This window comes from Leptidea sinapis, chromosome 18 (assembly GCF_905404315.1).
Source record: "Leptidea sinapis chromosome 18, ilLepSina1.1, whole genome shotgun sequence".
Classification (NCBI taxonomy): domain Eukaryota; kingdom Metazoa; phylum Arthropoda; class Insecta; order Lepidoptera; family Pieridae; genus Leptidea; species Leptidea sinapis.
In genome coordinates this window covers 8,360,554-8,384,966 of record NC_066282.1, presented here as the reverse complement: position 1 = coordinate 8,384,966, position 24,413 = coordinate 8,360,554, and the positions used below count along the sequence as shown (strand labels likewise).

The 24,413-nt window shown below is 33.7% G+C and overlaps 1 protein-coding gene across 1 annotated transcript; it reads right to left on the bottom strand.

Annotated features, from left to right (window-relative positions):
* Positions 1 to 3,150: 3,150 nt before the first annotated feature.
* LOC126969406 (protein abnormal spindle) lies at positions 3,151 to 23,104 on the bottom strand. The gene is made up of 8 exons (XM_050814803.1): positions 22,938 to 23,104; positions 22,662 to 22,859; positions 20,867 to 21,061; positions 14,644 to 20,235; positions 8,935 to 9,121; positions 7,701 to 7,882; positions 5,881 to 6,000; positions 3,151 to 4,732 (listed from the first exon to the last, which is right to left on the bottom strand). Exons 1-8 carry the CDS (start codon positions 22,947 to 22,949, stop codon positions 4,472 to 4,474), a joined length of 6,747 nt encoding a protein of 2,248 aa, XP_050670760.1. The 5' UTR covers positions 22,950 to 23,104; the 3' UTR covers positions 3,151 to 4,471.
* Between the last annotated feature and the right edge of the window lie 1,309 nt (positions 23,105 to 24,413).

Here is a 24,413-nt window from a genome sequence, read left to right as displayed (position 1 = left end):
GTTTTTAATTTTATTTTATATACAACACTACTCTCTACCAACATTTTTCAACACTCACTGTTAGCCCTACAAAGGTCTGATCAAGTTATGTGGTATCGCAATAACCTATAGGATTTTTAGACACTCATGCATGACATGTAGAACATTTATATTGATGTTAAAACACATATGTATTTTTTTTTATGGAATAGGAGGACAAACAAGTGTACGGGTCACCTGTTGTTAAGTGATCACCGCCACCCACAATATCTTGCAATACCAGAGGAATCACAGGAGCGTTGCCAGCCTTTAAGGAAGGTGTACGCGCTTTTTTTGAAGGTACCTATGTCATATCGTCCCGGAAACACCGCACATGATAAATGTGGTAGAAGACACACAATGAAGCGACTTCTCTACGCAACACCAAGTTATCCAGCTGTTCACAGAGCACTGGTAGTATGTATGTATGTAGTAGTAATAGTGGCAAGATTTTTTGTACATACCATCTAGATGGCTAACACAGCAGGACCTTTGGTTTGAAGGGCAAAAGAGGTTGTGAAATTACTGGAATGATGAGACTTAAAATCTTATGTAGGTATCAAAATGAAATGTGATTGCAATACTACTTTTTTTTCTAGAATCCTGTGGTGGCACTGCATGGGCAGGGTGTATCAAGTGATACATAACATAAGTATGTTATGTGAATGTCTTGCTTTCTTATCATTAAAAATAAATAGAAATAAGTAGACAGAAAAACTGAATGACATATGATACAACCACCACACAAGTATTTACACGACTAGCCTTTTATGTGGATGTTTCAGAACGGGTTTTTTTCTTGAAGATACTTATTCATATTGAATCAGAATCACTACACCAGCAAGTTCATACAAGAATTTCAAATTTGGTTGTACTTGTTGTAAATATAAAAAAGTTTCTTGAAAACCACTCTGTGGAAAACTATAATAATTAACAATGAAATAAATCTAAAAAATATTATAATTGCATAATTTTTAATTTAGTTTAAATAATTTATTTCACATCTCAAATTACACTTACGATATAAAACTAGGAGTAAAACATAAACTGAATTCTGTTCAAAGTCGTATTTAGTTGTTTACAAAAAGTTCCCATCCAATTCCTGCCCATAAATTAATGAATAATATTACAGGAAGAATAACCAAAATCAAGAGCATATAGTTTACATACTCATCCATGAGTACACTATAAATTTTATACGTCTCGTCCTTTAAAATGAATAAAGAACTTCCGAGATATATATTTTTATTAGGTGGCTTTCTTACGCTCAGAGAATATTTCAACAGAAATTATATACAGAGACAAGAATAGTTAATATTGTTATTATCAAATAAAGGTATTACTTGTCAGTTGTCAACTTGTCACCATAGATCACAGAACACTTATACTCTAACGAGCCATAGATTGTACACTTTATTTTTATTTAGTGACACAGGGTGCAAGTCCATAGGCTTTTATACCCTATAATATAATAGTTGCCACTATCAACGTTCTTAGTTACGATAGTCGGTACAAACATTCATAATATACATTTTTTTTATTGGAAAAGGATGACAAACGAGCGTACGGGTCACCTGGTGTTAAGTGATCACCGCCGCGCCGCCCACATTTACTTGCAACCCTTTTAAGGTGTACGCGCTTTTTTTGAAGGTACCCATGTATCGTCCCGGAAACACCGCACAAATAAGTTCATTCCACAGCTTTGTATTACGTGGAAAAAAGCTCTTTGAAAAACCGCTCTGTGGAGGACCGCCACACATTCAGATGGTGGAGATGATATCCTAACTTGTGGCGTGTCGTGCGAAGGTGGAATTCGGCGTCAGGAATCAGTTGAAACAGCTCTTCGGAACTCTCCCCGTTATAATTAATGCGGTAGAGTACACACAATGAAGCGATGTCTCTACGCAATGCCAAGTGATCCAGCCGTTCACAGAACACCAGGTTCCCGACAATTCGAGCTGCTCTGCGTTGCACGCCGTCAAGTGGATCGAGCTGATACTGGAGTGGGCCAAACCAGAGATGACAGCAATACTCCATACCTATGTGGCAGGACTTGCGCTTGATTGTGGGCCGGCTTGAAGTATTGCCGTGCTCTATTTATGACGCCCAGTTTCTTAGAAGCCATTATTTGGCTTTGCTCTCCAGGTGGCCGAGAAATTGGCAATCGCTCGAGAATTCGAGACCCAGAATTCCGATAGTAGGCGAGTCTGTATTGAGTGTTGTCAAAGAGCTGAGAGAGTTGATATGCAGAAGAAACAGTGTTTAAGATAGCACACAGCCATGGGAGACTCCAGCGTTTACGGGCTTGGGATTCAAGCAATAACCGTCGATAACGACCTGTATGCTGCGCCCAGTGATGAAGCTGGAAGTCCACGTGCATAATCTCTCGGGAAGCCCAAATGATGGAAGTTTTGCGAGAAGAGCCTTGTGCCATACACGATCAAAACTCTTCGCTATATGCAGGCTAACAGCCATTTCTTCCGCCTTGCTTTCACTAGGCACCGCCCATCTATGTGTAAGGTATACCAGAAGATCACCTGCCGATCGACCATGGCGAAAGCCGTACTGTCAGTCGTTTTTCAACTGGTGACACTCTAGGTATACCAAGAGCTGGCGGTTAATATTGCTCTCCATGATTTTGGAGAGCAGGCAGGTAATAGCTATAGGCCTTTAGTTTGCCGGATCCGAACTGTCTCCTTTTTTTGGATCGGATGGACAAGGGCTGACTTCCATGAGCCAGGGACTACGCCTTTTGCATACGAGTGCCGAAATAAACGCGATAGCACCGGCGTCAACTCAGGGGCACACCTTCTATTCTTTATGCACAAGGTATTGTTCCGTTTGAAAGGGTATTTTTAATTATTTTTATGTTATAGTTTTCGTTATATAACGAAGAATGAAAAAAAAATTTCCCTTTCCATAAGTATATGTAGGACCATAATGTATGGAACCACCAGTGGGCAATTCCAACTTGCCCTTGTCCGGTTTTTTTCTTTTTCTTTTTTTCACTGTACAGTAGGTATGCTCATTCCATAACAAGGTGGAATCAATTTATAGGAGGAAAGAAAAGGATAAACGGAATTTAGAAAATTATTAGCGTAAAATCAGATTAGCACAAAATAAAAAACCATATTATATTATTAAGTATTTAATATTAGGTATTTAATATTACATAATAATAATAGTAAAATAAAAACTACGTACCAACATGAGATTAAATAATTTACAATTTATTATTGGAATTTAAAAAAATAATATTAGTCAAATGTCTGTAAAATATCAACTTGTGACACGGATACGATCTTAAACTGCAGAGATTTTATTATATTTACTACTTAAATAGATACATTGTCATTACTTGACTGAAACCCTGGAACCTGTAACACTGAAGATTGTCACCCAGTTGAATATCCAGTGATACTTTTAACACCAGAACCTAAACTGCCATCTCAGATGATTCTTATAAGTTAAGCAATCAAGAACAATTAAATGGATCTATAGTTTGTAGTCAACCATTATAGTACCACCAGTCAAGCCATTGTCAGTATGAGGCTTCTTTGCACAAGATGCCGGATAGGTGGGTACCATGTGGTATGGAATGTGTAAGCATTATTGTTTTTAGGTGTGAAGAGTTCCATAGCTGGTAAATTACTGGGCTGATGAGACAACATCTTATGTCTCAAAGTGACGACCGCATTGCGATACGACTCCGGACTTTGGGTTGAATCAAAAAGCCTGAATGGCTTGTCTCGTCATTATATTATCATATAAAACTCAAGCAATTTCATTAACATTATATTGCTGGACTGTGGTCGATTATGTGTGCAAGGTATCTTCGTCCTCCAATATGAGAAAAGTGCAGAAAACAATCCTTAACATATATTACAGACATTAACAGATTTGAGGAAAAAATATCGAAACTTTAGAAAACATTTGAGTTATAGACTTGGAGCATATCGAAAACAATGATAATGGACTAACATGCTATTGAACAGAACAGCTAGTTTTAAGAAAAAACGCTTACATTAGATTTAAAAGATAAATTATAAATAATATAAACCATGTATAAAGAACTATATGTTTTTTAAGCTTCTATGTCCACTCATTTTCAAAAGAAGTATAGACTAAAGAGTTACATTTAGACTTGAGAAAACTTTTTGTAAAAACAACCATACATCTTATTATTTGAAGTGTAAGTGTTAAATGAAATACCCTCTCCACAATTTAATTATTATTACACTATAAACCAAGGACATTATACAAATAATATTTTAACACTTCAATTTAAATCTATCTAGTCAAAAAATAATAAATTTTTGAGCTCTGGCAGCAAGCGCAATCAAGGAACCCGTTTTATGTCAAATCACTACACTTACAATATCTTCTAGAACAATTGAAGATTGTGAGCTCCAGAGCAGTTGTGACATGATTATGTTTGCAAGGGCAGTTGTAATTACAATTTATAAGTCTGGAAGAGGCAGTTTATTGCGTGATGAGCATCTTCAAAGTATGGAGGTTTGTTGACTTGGACTATTCCAAAGTGTGGTTCCAAGGCTGGCAGCACATTATGCGAGTGTTGTGTGCTCTTTGTGTATGATGAGTTGGGCTTATGCTTGCCTGTGTTACTCTCCATTCTCTTCAGTCTGTCCGCATTCGCTTTTAATGATACCAATATCTTGTGATTTTCGGGTTCATGAAGGTATTCTATCAGATCCTGAAAATATTATGCCATTATCATTAATGATAAAAGTTATACATGGGCTATTTTCCGTAACTCGATGTCTCCTGTGTGCCTATTTTGCTTGAAAACTCCAAGTCCTTTTTGCTTTGTATCATCTTTCCTCTTGGTTGCTGGATATTTTTTGTGTTATTTCGTGAAAAATTTCGAAAAAATTGGGGAATCGCGCGGTATTTGGTTTAACCAATGAGCACGCGGTTTAGCGGAGTTGTGCCAACGCATTTTGCGTGAATTGGTACCAAGACATACTGTCCGCCAACATAGTGTATGCATGTGTGTTACGAGAAAGAGCAAGGGAGAGAGAAGAAGAGTGCAGCTAAACGACCTACACTTATACAGTGTTGAGTCTTACACATAACTGTTTCTCTTTCGCGCCATACCTTTCTTTCGCCGTTTCGCTATAATTTGCGGACCCAACCTTATATTTGGTAAATTAAATTAAAATTTTATTAATATTCTTTACTTTGATACAAGTATTTCTATACATAAACAAGCAAATATTTGTCATACTGTCCACATTGGCTGTTTTGTTGCCAACCATTTCCCGTTTAACAACAGTAGGTACCTAATTTACTCCGGTACTCTACATTAAATTTGATAAAAGGTAATATACAAATTCAAACATTTTTATTCAAAATAAGATATGATATAACTTATTAAAAACCAAAACTTATTGGGAGGAGTATTTATAGAACTTCTAGAGAGACTAAGAGTTATAACTTGATTAAGCGCGAGGTATGAATGATGCAATATTTACACTTACTATCAAGTAAACGTATTGCTCGTCACGTCATGTTTTCTTGTAAAAAAAATTATAATAATTATTATAGGACTGCTTGTATATTGAATTGCGGCCATTTTGAAAATCATACTCTTATTGTTTTTATACCTGTTGTGAGTGCGGTAACAGTAACCACAGTCTGACACGACTTCAGCTGTCTATGATCAGTAAAGTCTAAACTCTAATAATACTAATCTCTAACTATAATCTTATTATGAGATTCCACTGACATACAGACGGACGGAGAGGGGTTTTCGTAATATTTTCGTGTGTGTTTCATTAGGTATGGCCGTAAGATAAATATCACCATGAACAATTACTATTAGCACGAACCACAACATACCGTTTTTATATCGTCGTATTTAGAAAATATCCAGAGGTACGTCGCTAGAATACAAAATAGTTTTGTTTCACTGTAGCAGAATCTCCACATGATTTTTAAAATGGGCGGTATGCGATCCCTCTGAAAGAAACAAACAAAGGTGAAAACGTTAAATTCAGTGCACACAATTTTCAATCGATGTAACAATGTGAAAACAGATGACAATCAGACTAACTAAAATTTAACCTCAGAGTATGTTCCATTTTCAAATATCATAATTGTTTCGTAATTTTTAATTATTAAATTATATGTATCTTGTGTGTGTATTTTTCCAAAAAATCTTTAAAAGAGGATGGCGAGAATGCACCCACATAATTTAAGAATTAAGGAAGCATCGTACAAGAACAAGTTTATATTAATTGTAATAAATTATTATAAAATATTAAAAAATAAGTCATCTTGCACTAACGGAACGTTTTGCGCAATTGGCATCTACATTTTTTTGACAAGACAGTCTTTTTTATACGGATATCCCGACTCCCGACACCACCAAACTATCTATACCTACTCAAATCTGTAATTCAGTAGTATTTCAAAATAAGATTCAATAAGATTATTATCGATTTTCGATACTAAAAAGAATGAATTTTGGATCCTCAATTATATAGCTGCTGGCCAACCTTCCACATAGTTATTTATTTATTGGAAAACAAACAGCTTAAGTTATATACACATTGTAACACATAATATATATTACACAAGCCAATAAAGTTTTCACTTAAATATAAACAAAGTAGGAGTGAATATAATACAAAATATAACGATTTTATATACAATTAAACATAAGGTGAAAAAAGTACACAAAAATACAAATGAAACAAAATTTATCAAATTTATTGGTTGGACATATTCTAAGGATGTTTTGGATATTCTTTATTTTTTTTAGTAAATGTTCGATAGCTGCTATGAAAAATGTCTAAGTGCCTATAATTATTATTATAAGTATATAATATATTATATTATATTATCTTTTAGCAGACAGTAATTAGGCATAGACATAAGATACAAATTATTTATTGAACAATAGATATTGATTAATAATTTTAGGTTATATTTTACTTTTAGATATATCTTTTTTCTCCCACCTTTTTAGACTTACTTACGATTTGCTTTTTTTTTTGTTTTGTTACGTTCTACAATTATTAATAAGTTTCCATGATGTACGCCACTTCTTTCAGTGGGTCCCAAAATACATACATGCATTCTCGCCACCCTCCTTTATGATCATATGAGATTGCAATAATTTAACTAAGATAGTGCTCCCAAATAAATAATGCGCATACAGATCTTCGCCACTTTTCGGCAAGGGTCGTATTTATATAGAGTGAGAGGCGATATCTATATAGAGTGGTAAAATGCATTACTTTTGCATAATTTAGAAGAATTATATTACAATAATAATAACAAGAAGGGTGTGTAATAGGAGCTCTATACTCTTACACATAGACTAAGCACGTGCAGTAGACAGCAATACTTAAAGACGACTGACTGACCGGCTACCACAGCCGACCGCCCGATTTGTTTTCGTATTGTGAACACATGATTTGACTCCTATTTCTTTCGCACAAGGTGCAAAATTCAAGTGCATTGTTTAGGGCTCTTACGATTGAATGATTCGGGTGTTTACGGGAATACGCCCATTAGCGAAGATCTGTATGCGCATTATTAACTTGGGAGCACTGTAAATAGGTAATAATTGCTATTTACCCTGACAGTTGGAATAGTTGCTTTTCGAGTTATTATGTATATCTTAAATAATAATAATAAATCTCAATACTTACCCTGTATATCTTAGGCCCTGTTGTCTTGTACCTAGCCAAGTTGAGTAGGACCTCTGCCCCTGGCTTGAGAACCTCAATGCTGGTGATGGAACGATTGGTTCTATTCATGAATAGATACACATGGTGCGCTAGAGCTGTAGCATTCATGTTGTATGTCATTGGGAACAATTCTGATATGAGCTCTGAAACAAACAACCAAATAAAAAATTGTGTAATGCTGTAATGATATAACACTGACCTTTTTTTTAATAGTTATTTATGCAACTGTTGTGTAATACGGGGTATTAAAACACGAATGTGATTATTGTAGCACATGACTGTTTTAATACCTAATAATTGTCAATAGTTGCATACAAGACTTTATTTACACCCATAATATGAATCCTCTAAAAGATTGTGAAACAGTTAGCTTACTGCTAACATTAAAACAGCCAGTCCTAGTACTAACCCAACTCATCCATTACTGATTATATACAAATAAACTAAGTATTATTGCAGCGTTTAAAATATCTATTATTATATGTAAATATTAGCGATGTGCTGTCAAAACTTGAATCGCTCATTTTTTGACAGTAAAAATATCGAACAAAATGGCGGGGATTCGAATAACCTACTTTTTTTTACGGCGCGCGACGTTCTGGCAGTGTGGAGCGCGCGTAAACGATTTTTTTTATTTAAATTCATACAGATACCACGCATCGAGCAATAAGAATGTGGCTGTCTGTTGAAACTCTTTGCGCATGAAGGGATCGAAAAAAAAACAAAGGAGTGTTATTATGAATTTCAGTACATTACATCCAACGGATGATGGTGGTTATTAGGACATTGGGTGGTTTTAATGTTGTCAATAAGCTAACCGTTTCAGAATTTTTAATAGAGGATTTAAAGCATGGGCGTAGATAAAGGAAATATTGTTTTTTATTTGCATGGCAGCCCATTTAAGATTTCGCCATCTTAGTTTTTTATCTATTAATTATAGGCATGTCGAATAATGCACATAATAAAACCTATTGCATGCATTAATAGACATATGTACGGATAGCGGACAAAGAAATAGGATTCTAAATGCTCGCTATCGCTTCAAAAGCTAAAAATTTTGTTTGTAGTACTTTTAATTTTAATAGTACATGCATACTTGCGGATTTTTTAAGTATAGACTTATAAGGCTCGAGAATATTCCTTAGTCCGATACTAATACAAAGAATATGATTCCAAAAAAGAAGAAAATACTTACTCAGTGTTTTAAATGCTCGTATTACTGCATCTATGCCGGACTCGTGCCTCAACACATCCAAAGCATCTTGATTCCGCTCTCTCAAACATTTCCGGGTGGAATCAATTTGGCAGCCACTCAAACGGCTCCTTATCTCTGATAATTTGCGATTATTTGTACCACGAACTATGTTACCACGGACTAAAGCCTAAAACATAACATTAAATTAATTTTATAGTTTTGGCATCGTAAATATGTAACTAATAAACACATGCATTTAGCTAAAGTGAAAAGGGGTGCACTTAGGGGTAGATATATGTATATTGGTTTTATGGTAAAAGTATTTATTTACTTAAGATACTAAATTAATCTATGACACTTGCTAAATAACTATAATTAATGGTTCTACTGGTGAGTACGCGGATGTCTACTATTAATTGGTTAAAATGGTTACTCGGACCAGTCCTGTAATGGTTATAGGCAAATGGTTAATTGTAACTAGGACCGGACCGATCAATGGTTACTCGCGTACTGCCTTACTAAAGGCAAAACACATGGTTATAAGTAATTAATATTATCTACTAAGCAATATTTGTAACTAGCTGACCCGGCAAACATTGTTTTGCCATATAAATTAAATTATATTGATATTTTGCTTGCTAGTTGATAAAGAGATGGCGCTAGTTGTATTCATTAGTAACAATCACACTTCTTTTATATTTTGTATAATTCTATAATAGCCTAATATTCTAATTATAGCCTATTTGTTATTCTGGTGTGTAAGCTATATTATTGTAAAGTTTCATCAAAATCTATTCAGTAAATTTTGCGTTAAAGAAGTTCAAACATACATCCAGACATACAAACTTTCACATTTATAATATTAGTAGGATATAATGCTGTTCGATGGATTTACTTCGAACATAACGTGTTTAAACAAGTTTGAAGTTAAATACATTATTTACAGTTAATTATTAATGATGATGGATTTACATTTTAGAGAGAGAGAGTGTGGATGGATTATCAAAGAGTTCTACGCTGAATGCTGCCGAATCAGTGTAAGTCAAGTGCAGAATAGAGACCACGCTTTAATGAATACCAAATTACCCAATATGATGAGGTCTTACCTAAGTACAAAACAGATTTTTTGAAGCGAAAACTTCTTTAGCGGCGTTGAGCACTTTTCTTAGGATGGGTATAAAATGTTAAACTCGCGTCAGGACATGTGGCCTGATCGAAAATTCGTAAGACAGTCGTTGAAATTATGAATAAAAGTTGATTTTTCTGAGAGATAAACTTTTTAATGTAATATAATTGTAATAATTCTGAAGTGTTAATATTTTTATGTAATATAATTCGTTATTTTATAGAATACTAGCTGACCCGACAGACGTTGTTCTGTAGACAATAAAAAAAATTTCAAAACATCAAGAATTATTTCGTAAAAAATGCTCCCTGTTGTTATAATGAAATCGTTTCACAGAGGAACTGTCAAACCGTGCGTCACTAAATTCTCTCATAGAAAATATGTCCATACAAAACAGATATTGGAAATAAAGATAATTATAAATCCCAAATCGAAATAAAAAGTATCCTATCTCTCAAGTTGGACCAAACGGCACTCTATGAAGTAATCCCCAATAAAATCCGTTCATTAGTTTTGGAGTCCATCGCGGACAAACAACGTGTCACGTAATTTATATATATTAAGATTGTATTTAACCACATAAATTCTAGTACTTTTATACTGATAAATAAAGCATTAGTGCGAAATTATTCCCTAACCATTCCAAGATATTTGAATACACAAATTAACGTTATTCAAGTTTTCACTTCTACAGGCACTCCCGCAGTGTAGTCCACATTTTTTTTTTATTGATTACATTAATCAAACCATAATAATATTAAAATTAGTACCTGAGTATTTCCTTTAATTTAAAATACATTAAGTACCTATTATAAAGAGAAAAAGAAGCTGCAGAAGAAAATTTTTAATAAAAGCGTGTTAGGCATGTCTAATTTTAATAACATGTTTGATTTTAGATGCTTAAGATAAAAGATACACAAGTTTCTAAAGTAAAGTTCACAAGATTTTTTTGTTTCATTTATTGTCAATCCAATTAGTCTTAATTTCAAAAAGGGCACATCTCACAAATATTAAATGTTTAATAACACATTTAAATCAATATTTAAATAAATCATTTGAATCATTTTTGAAGGGAAATTAATACCAAAATGTTACTCAATAGCTACTTTTAGATATAATACAATGATTTGGACAATATTTAGTTTTTTTAAATTCCTGAACATTCTAAATTTACAGATATGTGCCGTTTTCGAAATTGCATATTTAATTACAATTATTAGTTATATTGCAAAGTTTAAAACCGTTATTTAAAACTGTTAAACGTCTTGGATTTCTCTCAATAACGTGTAGTTTTTGACATACTTTCAGCGTAATATGTGCGTGTGTCCTATGTGCTAATTGTATGGAGACTTTACTATCGTGTACCATTATTACGAAATTTTTAGTGTTTCACTTTTGGTGGATCCGCTTGTTCGCTTCTGACCGGACAGATCGGAGTATGGGCCAGTACAGCACATACACGGAGTAGACGCCTTTTCGACGTTGGCCAACCGCGTACTAATTATGGTAGACATTCTGTTTTGCACAGGATAGTAAATTTATACGAAAAAAAAATAAAGATATTGACATTTTTTTCATCAGCCGTAATAAATTTATTAACTCAGTGATCGAGCACATGTCCCAAGCTGAGAACGATGCCCATTAGACTGAACATTACACACTACACACTACTCACAACTCATAACACTCTCACATAGTCATACACACTATACACATATCTATTTAATAATCATAAATCACAAGCACGCATTATTCAGGACTTCTTCTTCTTTATTTTATATAATTACCATTTATTTGTCAGCGTTATTATTTCATTATAATTTAATCTGCCAAACTTTGTTAAAGGTACATGTATATAGTTTATGGTATTAATCTGTAGAATAGAAATGCTGTAAAGTTTGCTTAAAATAAATGAATAAAAAATAATACTCTGTGTTCAAATAATTTGTATTACCTACTTATATTAATTGTAACGGTCATAAAAACGGCAAAATAAATATATGGCCACAAAAAATCTTGTCTCCCTGTAATATATGTTTAGAACGGTCGAACTCATATACTTAGCCTAGAATATACTAGCCCATAGATGACCTGGCAGTGGCATGCGTCACCAAAGTTGATATTTTGTCAATGTATGCATTAACTAATGGTTTAATATTCAAAATACCATAGAGCTAATGCCAAGCGTGGCTGACTGTTTATAACTTGTCAATCAAAATCGGTCACAGTAATAATGGATTTGCGTTCCTTTTCTATCTTGATGTATCTGTTTTTTATGGAATAGGAGGACAAACGAGCGTACGGGTCACCTGGTGTTAAGAGATCACCGCCGCCCACAATCTCTTGCAACACCAGAGGAATCACAAGAGCGTTGCCGGCCTTTAAGGAAGGTGTACGCGTTTTTTTCGAAGGTACCCATGTCGTATCGTCCCGGAAACACCGCACAAGGAAGTTCATTCCACAGCTTTGTAGTACGTGGAAGAAAGCTCCTTGAAAACCGCACTGTGGAGGACCGCCACACATCCGTATCTTCGTTAGAGATGTTCTTCTCTATTGCAAGCTATGTTCGTCTATATACTAGTATATTGTAAGTCAATGATGGAACCGTAGCCAACATGCGGACGGTAGCACTCTAAAATATATGTTGTAATTTTAGCGCGTTTTAATAATTAATGCGCATGTTAAACATCTATATCTAATATTTAAAATTCTCGTAACCCGCTGTTTGTTACGAAACTCCTCCGAAATGGCTGAACCGATAGGATTGAGAATCGGCCAATATCTATTTTTAATACCCCGAAATAATAAGGGACCCACCCCTAAATATATTTTTTTTATTTTAATTCTATTTTAAAAAGAATAGTGATGTACACAGTGTCAATACTCGAAACAAACATAAACTCGCAATTCCATCTACTAGGCTCCGTAAAATTGCTAAATCTTTTAAAGTGGATTATGTTATATTTTATAATTAACTCCCAAATGAAATTAAAATGTTAAAAAATGAATTGACATCTAAGGCCTATTATAATGTGAAAGATTATTTGAATGATAAAGATAGTTGGAATTAATGTTCTAAATTTTGTTAATGATTATTGTTGTACTCATTCGAATGCTATTGTAACTTTTGTACTTCATCCTGACTTGCACTAAATAACTTATAAAGTTTTACAGTGAATAAAGATTTTTTTGAGTTTGACTTTGGCTATTATGATTTAGCATTGAAAAATAGATACGACCTCAAATTTTCTACGATCTCGTACAACTGTTTCGCGTCGCGATTTTTATATTATTCTGTTCCATCCACAAATCCGCTATAGGGTTGCAAGATGGCAATCGAATACAATAATTGTAGTACGATAAATTTGGTAGGTCTGAGAATCGGTTGCATCTATTTTTTTTATTACTTTATATGGCAATATAGCACAACGTTTGCTGGGTCAGCTAGTATTATTTATATAATATTATTTGTAGTATGTTAGTTGCCATACTCTTCCAAAATAGCTTGATCGATTTTTATGAAATTTTTTAAATATTATGTCTATTTGGTACGTCTGAGAATCGGTCGTAATCTATATTTTATAACAACCACAAAAATATTGATATTAATTTATATGGCAATAACGTCTGCCGGGTCAGTTAGTAATAATATAAATTTTGAAATTTCCAAAACAAGTCATACATCCTATGCACAACAACCCACAAATATTTATCCAGTATGACTATTAGGAAAACCTACATATGGCCGCGTGTTCTCTTTACAGCCATCAACACTCTCTTGCCGGTGTTTACTTTGCAATTATAATAATAATATTGACAATATTGACACACTTTTTACACAAATTATCTTGCCCCAAGTTAAGCATATTATGTAGCCTGTTCAAATTCAAATATTTTTATTCAAAATAGGATTTATAATCACTTATTGAACGTCAAAATCTACCACCCATTCAAAAGAGACTGCCTCAGACCTGAGAAGAATGGGCGCAAGAAACTCAGCGGGCTTTTTTTTATATAAAATATGGATTACAATGTAATATCGTACAATAAACATTAATAATTAAAGAGCCTGAGGGTGTTCGCTTTAATCCCAGTCCGTGGTGTCATTAAGAAAATCGTTTATGCTATAATAACCTTTCCCACACAAACGTTTTTTAACAATTCTTTTAAATTTCGTAACACATTTGTTTTGTACATTTTCTGGGATCATATTGTAGAAGCATATACATCGCCCAACAAAACACTTACTAACTCGACCCAACCGAGTAGTAGGCATAACAAGTTTATGTTTGTTCCTGTTGTTGTGTTATGGGTTTACAAGACAATGATATATTTAATACAATATACTTACTTTAACATACATAAATTCATATAAACATACATAAATTCATATAAACATACATAAATACATTTAAACATCCATGACTCGGAAACAAACATCCATATTCATCATATAAATGCTTGCACCTACCGGGATTCGAACCCGAGACCTCCAGCTTAGTAGGTAGGATCGCTAACCAATTGGTTTAAGTAATACTATCTAAATCTGTAATTAAACCAAAACATAATAAAGTTATACTTACTTGAATTTTCGTCGCAGCCCAGTTCCTTCTTTGCTCCTCTCTCATTTTTAGTAAATTCTCCCTGTGAACTTTTATTTTCTCCCTAACCAAGTAGCCCCTCAATCTCCCTTGAAGTTTCGTTACAAATGATTTCTTCTGCAAGTAGTCATAGTGGAACAGTCTCGTTAATAGCTTACCCTTCCAAAGCATTTGTATGAATATCACTTTTGCACGTAACTGCTTGTAATATTTTTCAGCTAAGTATCTCCGTACATTTTTTTGTAAACACACAGCAGCTCGGTGCCTCGTCCTCTGCATTATAAGATCTCGTTTTTTCTTCAATCGATAAGCAGCTTGTATTACAATGGCAGCAGCTTTCAATCTCTGATACTTTCTCTTCTCGATAAAGCAACGAACATTCGCTTGCAAATTAACAACAGCCGATTTCAATGCAACAAAATTTGATCTCTCTCGTTTTGTTTTTACATAAGATCTATAGTATTTTTGTATTTTAACGACCGCGTTTTGAACTTTTAAATAAAATTTACGCACAACTGCCATTCGACTAAAGCTCTGTAGGGTGATAATTTTTCTTCGGATCTCACAATACCGTCGTCTCTGCTTTACAGTGATGTACCAATTAATAATTGTATAAACAGCTTGTTGGCGAATGCGGTTTTGCTCTCGGATCATTCTCTTTGCCCGTACACGTCTTTGAACAGCGATAGCCGCTCTGCGAAGACTCAGATACTCACAGCGGGACTTCCTCGTGGCTTTAACAGATCTATACCATGCTTGAATTTTCAAAGTCGCTGCCCTTATCGCTATGAAACGGTTTCTCTCCATTCTTCCCTTGATCAAAGCCCTATACTTCCTTTGAATAGTTAAACAAGCCTTAACAATTCTTTCAATTACAGTTTTTTGCTGAATCATAAGTTTATGGGCCCTATATCGTGTTTGGATTACTATTGCTGCAGAACGTTTACTAACGAAGGAATTTCTCTCACGTCTCATCAAAACCTTGGCACGATATCGTTCTTGTATTACGATGGCTGATTTTTTGAGTTTTAGATAATTTTCTTTTTGTTTCGTGCCAGTTTTATAGGCTCTATAAAATCTTTGAATAGATACAGCGGCCATTTTTAATTTCATATAATTTAATCTATCGTATCTCATGGCACGCAACGCTCTATATCTTCGTTGCAATGCGACAATTGATTTTCTTTGTCTGAAATAGTCTTGCCTTTGATTTCTCATGAGGCAGAGAGCCCTATATTTCCGCTGAATGAGAATCACAGAATTCCTAAGTGACAAATATTCTTTCCTTGCATTCATCATTGCTAAATTGCTTCTAAACATTCTTTGAACAAAGACGACAGTTCTTCTTAATTCATTATAGTTCTTTCTTATAGTCATCATCTTCTTGTATTGACGATAGTATACTTGTATGGAAGAAGCTGCGTTTCTCATTTTCAAGTAAGTGGCTCTCTGGTGCTTCATCTCAATATAACTTCTATAGTATTTCTGAATCGTTATTGCCGCCATTTTCATTTTAATGTATTCCATTCTAATCGTTTTGCTTAAAATATAGTTCCGATAATAGCGCTGTATAGTTATTGATGCTGTTTTAAGTTCGACAAACTTATTTCTTTGAATTTTCCTAAGTAAATGTGAACGGTATAGTCGCTGAATAGTAATGCAAGCCTTTCTAGTCTGTTCAAAGTTTTGCCTAATTTGCTCACCCTTTTTACAATATCTGTACCAACGTTGTATTTTAACTGCGGCTGATTTCTGATTTAAATAAATTTGCCTTATTGCTTTACCCGTTCTGTAAGCACGATACCTAATTTGTATTAAAATACATGATTGTTTTAAAAGTTCAAAGTCTGACTTCGCTGCTAGCATCTTTTTCTGTGCTCTATACTTATTCTGGACAAATATAACTGCTTTCTTCAGTTCTTCATACTTCGTTTTGCATTGTTTCATCATAATATTAGCTCTATACAATCTCTGTATTTTAATTACGCTACTCTTATATTGAAGATAATCAGTTTTAGCTTGACGCATTTTTAAAAGACTTCTGTATCGATTTTGAAATACTAATGCAGCATTTTTCAATGTCAAGAACTTATTTCGTTGCTGTTTCGTCTTTATATATGATCGGAAGTAATTTTGTATAGTGACTGCTGCATTTCGTTGCTTCAAGTAATGTGATCTTACTTCTTTCATTACTAAATAAGATTTAAAGTATATTTGAATAGTTTTAACTGCTTTTATAGTATCTTCATAATGTTTTCTAGTCGTCTTCATGATTTGATTGGCCCTTATTCTTCTCTGCACCTTGATTATTAACTCCCTTGATCTCTGATATTCCTTTTGGAATTTCTTACATTTATACATAGATTGAACTTTTACCACTGCTTCTTTCAGTCTCAAGTAATTCTCACGATCACTCCTCATTTTTCGAAGTGCAATATAATGCTCTTCAATAGTATTAACGGAACTTTTCATTGATAGATACATTTTACGCTGCCTAAACATTCTATAGTAGCTTTGTATGAGCACAATATTTCTTTTAATATTTTGAAACTGGGCCATTGCTTTATTCATCAAAAGTTTATTTCTGTATTTTCTCTGCACAAACACAGTGTACTTCCTTAATCTAGTGAATGTCTTTCGTACTAGGGTTCCCCGAACTAAAGCTTGAATATATATAATTTTATTTTTCGTCATTTTATACTTCTTAACACAAAGCCAACGTCTGACTTGAGCTTGTATTACAACTGCAGCATTTTCCCTGCGCGTTTCTCGCCTCAATTTTAGTATCTGTATCGCCTCACGAATCCTTTTCACTCCATCATACCAGCCTTCAATTTTCAAAACACTTTGCTTAAGTTTTCGCAATCTGCTCCGACATATCCACATTCGTAAATACTTCTGCAGTGTAATCGTTGCACACGTAACCTCATATAGTCTTCGTGCATACATCCGTTTATATTGCAGTTTTCGCCAACAATTCTGAATTGTCGTAGCTGCTTTGTTCCTTGTTCTGATAATTTCTTGTTCTTTCCTTCTCTTTTCAGCAATAATTTCATACTTTTTCTTCCACCATATTTGTATAACATTAGCTGCATTCTCAAACAAAGGAGCGCGAAAAACGTGTATTAACTGCCACAGGAGTGACAACGTCTTCTCTCGGTGACCATCAGCAATATCTGATGCAGAGATATCGCCAACTATATTAAAATTTGCTGCTCTCAAAGCCTTTAATGCAACTTCTACATTATGAATTTTTTGTAGTCGCGACACAGCCGGAGTCCGTAGTTGTTTCAACAAACCATCTTTCATCAATATAATTTCTGACACTTTAGCCAGTCGAACTCCATCTCGAAGATCAGCAGCTAAATTATTTACTCCATATTTGTATTCATCTAAGTAAGATTGTTTATGAGTAACTACATAGCCCATAGGTCTCAGATGTTTTGTTATATCGCCAACTCCGGCTATTAGTTCTCTCGTAAATTTAATTAGCATTTGTCTACTTTCTTTGCACTCAGCATTCCTACAAAACAAACATGGATCATGTGCTATTATCTTTTTTTGTTTGGCTTGGTCTAAAAAGAATATGAGCATGAAAAATTTCTTTAAGGTGAACTTTTTTATGGCATCCATGTATGCTGGAAGCAACACATTTGGCGCGCTTGATTTGGAATGTTTGTTTTTAAAAAAAGGATTTTTAAACATCCTTTGTATTATGAAAATAGTAAGCCCTTCTACGTCACTATTTGATTTTAATGGTAACACTATTCCGTAAATGGCTTCCAGTCCAATACGTAACCATAAGGGATTGTATGAGAGTAATAATTCCATAATCATTTTCTGAAGTCCAATATCAAGATGCAGATTCCTGTCATCTCTTATAGCTAACAGCTTTTTATCGATTTGAGCAGTTAGCTTCGTAAAAACTTGAGATATTTCTGGGCTCTTCAAGAGATTTCGTGCTATTTTGCGAACATTTTCCAATCTTTTACTGTTGTGATAAGCGCTGCAAACCTTCTCTTTCGTAGGCGCAGTAGGCACTTCTTTATTTCTGTTTTCAATCCATGCTTTTCCAACGTCTATTTTTTGATCGACATTGCTCTCTAAGTCAGCTGGCGTTAATATGTAATTTAACCATCGCTTAAAATCTCTTTCAAACTTCCCTATTAATGCTTCATCATAAAAATAGGTAGTCGACAGGAATGGGTCTACAGTAAGAGACAGTGAATAAGCATTCTGAACGTAAAACGTTGTGGCATTCTGTGTTACGTTTTTGTTTGTATCATATGTTCGATTAATACTTTTCATGGATTCGTTGCAGGTAATAAATGATTTCGGATTGATTATCGCCTTCTTAGACCATAAATTCGGCTTGCTTACGGGCTTCTCGTGTTTATTATATGTTTGATTAATAGCAAAGGAATCAGTTACGTCGAATACTTGTGTATTAGAATATTGGACGCTTTCCTCTGGAATGGATTGCAGTGGTGGTGTTATAGATCTAGGAGACCGTGCATCCATTAATTCATTTTGCCAAACACTCTCTGGACGCGCATAATAATTTCGTTCCATGAAATTCTTGTTAGTGAAATCTTGATCCCTAAACAAAGCCTGCTTACACATTTTTGCATTACGATCCTTTGTGAGCGGATGTTTGTTTTCATTCAGATTATTATATTCTTGAGGGGCTGGTGACTCTTTCGTGTACGTATCAGAGCATAATCTCAAATTGATTTCATCAAAATCAATAGAGTCAATATTGATCCTTGGTATGATTTTCCTTTCAGTAGAAAATCTTTGTGGATAAAATGATAAGTCACTAATACGTGAAACATCCGTATTTATAGAAAAGTTAGGACTATTCATTTCTTTAGGTGAAGAAGTATCTGGAAATTTTTTGTTTGGAACAATTAGCGCGTTTGTTTCTTGATAACTTTCCAATTTTGGATGATTGTCTGCAGTTGGCCATTTTATGTCAGTGGTTTGAGATGATAATCCATATATTATAGAATGTGACTCATTCTCTTTATTGCTATCTTTTTCTAAGCTATCATCAAACTCAGTATCAGAATTAATACTTAGAAGAATTCGGGGGCCCTGCTCAATTTTTCTATTTGTAGATTTTAAGCTCTTGAGTGGTGTAAATGTTATATTGTCGAATATGTCAGATGGCGATTTATCACTATTTTGTTTATTTGATTCTTTCAGAACATTGTATATATTTGGGCTTGTGGGTGTGTTAAAATTATACTTGTTGTACGTTCCAGTATTAGGCTTATCATATGTTTTATGTAATACAGAAAATACTTCAGAAGTGTTAAAATTGCAATTAAAACTGTTTGGTGAGTCAAAGGGGCATTTTGGTGATATATTTTTATGTTCAACATAAACACCTGTTTCTATGGGTGTATTTTCTTTTAGTTGTACATGTTCTACAGTTTTTTGCTTTTTTGTTGTATTAAACATCACATCTACCTTTTTCTTAGAAATATTAACTGGCGATCTTTTTTGAGTCTTCTTTTGTATCTTACCTTGTGATGACTTGGAACTTTTTGGTTGATTTTTTCCATTAGTCTGAAATAAAATTTTTCCTATAATTCAATCAATATATTTTAGAGCCCTTTACTGTTATAGTAAATTGCCTTTCTTACGGTAAGAAGTCAGGAGTTTCTACCAGTGGAAGGCTCCTTTAATCGGGTCCTTTAAGGGACAAGATGAGCAGCAAATTCAGCTGATAGTTGATTGATACACCCTGCCCATTACAATGCAGTGCCGTTCAGGATTCTTGAAAAACCCAAAAATTCTGAGTGGAACTACAATTGCGCTCGTCACCTTGAGACATAAGATGTTATGTCTCATTTGCCCAGTAATTTCACTAGCTATGGAGCCCTTCAGTGCGAAACACAGTTATGTTTCGCTTTCTGTTTCACAGCAGAAATTGGCGCCGTTGTGGTACCCTTAATCTAGCCGGCATCCTGTGCAAAGGTGCCTCCATTAACATACAAAATAAGGTACAATGTAAAATTCTCTTTACATTTTCTACTTTGATCTTTAAAATGAAAATCTTGTCAAATTATTATTTATGTTATATCATAGTAGTTTCCTTACCTCTTCGCATTCCATTACTACAACATAAAAATATTTAGATACTTATAACATAGAAGTGCCTATTCCATACTGAAAGCCCAATAATATAAAATATTACCATTACTGACTTGAGGATAATGAAAACCTCATATCTTCTTTTGTTTGCATTAGTGAATCTCAGAGTTTCTCTAAGGGCAGTTGGTTGAACTGGTGTCCATGACAGAGTAAGACAATAACATGTTTCAGGTTCCAGGTGCAGCCATTCTTCCGGCAAATGTACTCTGAGTCCCGGAGGTACTTTGTCTAGGGTTATCTGTCATACAAAACCATAAGTTTTATTTAATTATATATTTTATATCATTAATATTAAATCCTTAGTTTTCAAATAATATCTAATATATAAAATTCTCATATCATGGTGTAAAACATTGAACTCCTACAAAACGGCTTGACCGATTCTCATGAAATTTTGAGTGCATATTGGGTAGGTCTGGGAATTGGACATCTATTTTTCATCCCCCTAAATGTTAAGGGTGGTCCACATGAAAATTTTTATTTTTTATTTTTTTGACATTTTTTTTAAATTTATTTGATTATGAGTCAGCGTTTAAAAATACATACAACTTCAAATTTTCACCCATCTACAATCAACAGTTACTTTTGTATCGCGATTTTAATTATCGGCAATACAACATTTGCTGGGTCAGCTAGTTATTCTATATTATTTTAAAATTTGGAGTGGAAATGGTTGTAAATAATAATTTTGATATGATAATACATCTTAAATCAGTAGCTATAGCTACGATGCTATAGCATAGACGAGCTGGAAGACACTATAAATAAATGTGGTGTTATCTTATCCCCAACAAATACTGCTAGAAATGTTGGAGACAAGCATTGATTGTCAAATTTAAAATTTAGAATTCATACAACATTACACAAATAAAATTTGAAAACAAAATTTATGAATGACTAGCTGACCCAACAGACGTTGTTCTGTATATAATAAATAAAATAATGTTTTTTTTTTATGAATTTGTCAATAATATATCATAAAATCAAGAATTGCTTAGTAGAATGCACCCTGTTGTAGTAATAAAATTGTTTCACAGCATAACTGTCAAACCGTTGCTTCAATAAATTCGACCGGGTACACATCAAAGGAAAATCAAATTTGTTGTTTTTATTTATTTCCGAGCATTTTCCTATTTATTCACCTTTTAAACCTTCCCTGTACTTCCACAAATAATTTAAGATCAAAGTTAGCCAAATCGGTCCAGCCATTCTCGAGTTTTAGCAAGACTAATGAACAGCAATTCATTTTTATATTTATGAATGATGTGTGACTCAAACATGCCACTCTTACCACTGAGCCAACCATTCAAATGATAAATCTTGTATGACAACTCTCAGGTTGTGGCTTCATCTAAAGGATCTACTTTACAGATGATAACCTGCACAACCCTTATATTTGCGTATTAGGAAATTGACTTAAGACAGCGCTCTTTCAAATCTTAAAATTTTAATAACCATTTTAAAAAAAAATACAAATTGTTCATACAATATTTTTTACTGTAATGTTTTCTGTAAGGATGCATTTTAAAAGGAGTAGCTATAATATTGTCATGATTCCAAAACACACACATAAGTTCCTCTAACTGTGTAAATATAGTTTATTTAAATAACAAGAATATATTTTGGAGCTCTTAATTTAATAACAGTAGAACTAAGTAAGGTAAATCAAGAATGAGCTTGTTTTGTTGTGACCGAAATAGATAGAATGACCTAAAATTCTACTTGAATGACTAATAATGAAGAAGAGACAAGCAGGGATAGAGTTAGATGAGTTAGTTCAATTTTTATTAAGTAATAAGTTTCTAACTTTTCTCACATTGGGATAAGTGTAGTCTTACCTGCTCAATTTGTTTAGAAGGATTGAATATCTCCAGTGATTTCTCGCACGTAGATCCAATAATAACATTTTCAAAAAACACTTGTGGAGGCCTAGTGAACGGCGTCAATACTAATCTGGGGCATGGTTCGTCTGGAGAAATCTCTGGTTTCGGTTTTTCTTTGCGTGATTTTCGGATGTGTTCTGGAGTATTCTCGATCTAAACAAATAAGAGGCTATAGATAGATCCAAAAGAAAATGTATTGTTTTTAGTTTTTACTAGTAATTTAAATTTTACCTGAAAATACATCCTGCAGCACAATTCTAATCCTTACTACAACAAAACATTGATAAGACATAAGCAACCGAAATCAATTTAAATACTCTATAACAATACTAAATACACAAATCGAAATCACTTAAATGTTTATTTTAAAACAATTTGATAATTTCAGTTAACCGTCATCAACATCGGTAATTATTTTGAAAATTAAAGAGTATAGACTATAGAATATAGATGCTATAGAGTATAGACTATAGATTAGTGACTACCTTTATTACCTACCATTTAAATTACTTTATAACCTACCATTTAAATTACATTAGATCTATCTACAAATATATATAAACTATACAGCCTAAAATTTACAATATTTAAAATTCTAACTTCTCTCTATGGTTCTCAATGTTAATTTAAATCTTAAAATAATTAAAAGATATATTAGAATAAATAAAAGTCAAACGAGCTCGAGGGAATGGATGATGGTCACGGTCATTCGGGTCTTTTAACAGAAGAGAAATCATTTAATGAATAATAATGTATTTGAGAAAAGACACTAGATTGACTAAAAAGGCTGTAGGTATAGGTGTATCAAAATCTCATGGCAAATGGGGAAATAAAGTTTTGAAATGTGCAAACTCGGACAATTGGAACGATCATGATACAGCTTAATTTTAATCTATGTCTTTAATATTAAATGAATCAGCGATACGATTGGCTTAAGTGGGCGTTATGCTCATACATACGGAATGATAACTACATAGCATTATCCATTACGATTAGTGAAGGTCTTGCCAGATTTGGAATTAGCATCTCCGTCCCCCATTTTGTAAGATTATTCTTATTCGTATCATGCAGTTAGTCAGCAGATACACTTGTTGACCTGTAGATCAGACAAAAATTAGGTACAAAGCCATTTTCCCACCAGCGTTTACAATGAACCACCTCGCTATAAGTGAAATACATTTAGATGGATCTGAAATATAAAAATATTTTGGAACGAAACACCTTATCGCGCGATGCGAAAGTGGGGTTAGACGGAAAAAATTAAGACCAAAAGTTGTAACGACACTTTTTGCAATAGTTGTAAGCCGTGCGGCGTGCGCGTTTCTCTGTCTGTTTGGCTCTCTCTCTCATAGAAAGCAAGCCAGTTATTTTCGTTTCGTCTTTCTATTTCGCATTGAACAGTGTGGTGTTGAATAAAAAATAATAATAATAATGCAAACAATAATAATACTACCATCGATGCAGTTTTTTCAAGACATTTAAATAAAATACAATCCCAAACATATTATGTTTCCTACTTCAGTTACCACAAGCCAATTATTACTAAAATTCAGCCTACTGATTAAGTTTATATTAATTACATTATATTTATTACTTAAAAAATCTTAACTACTAGCTGATACCCGCGACTTCGTCCGCGTCCACTCATGACTAAGCACGTATTACTTATAGAAATGTTTATTTCTTATGACAAAACGCAAGATTTAC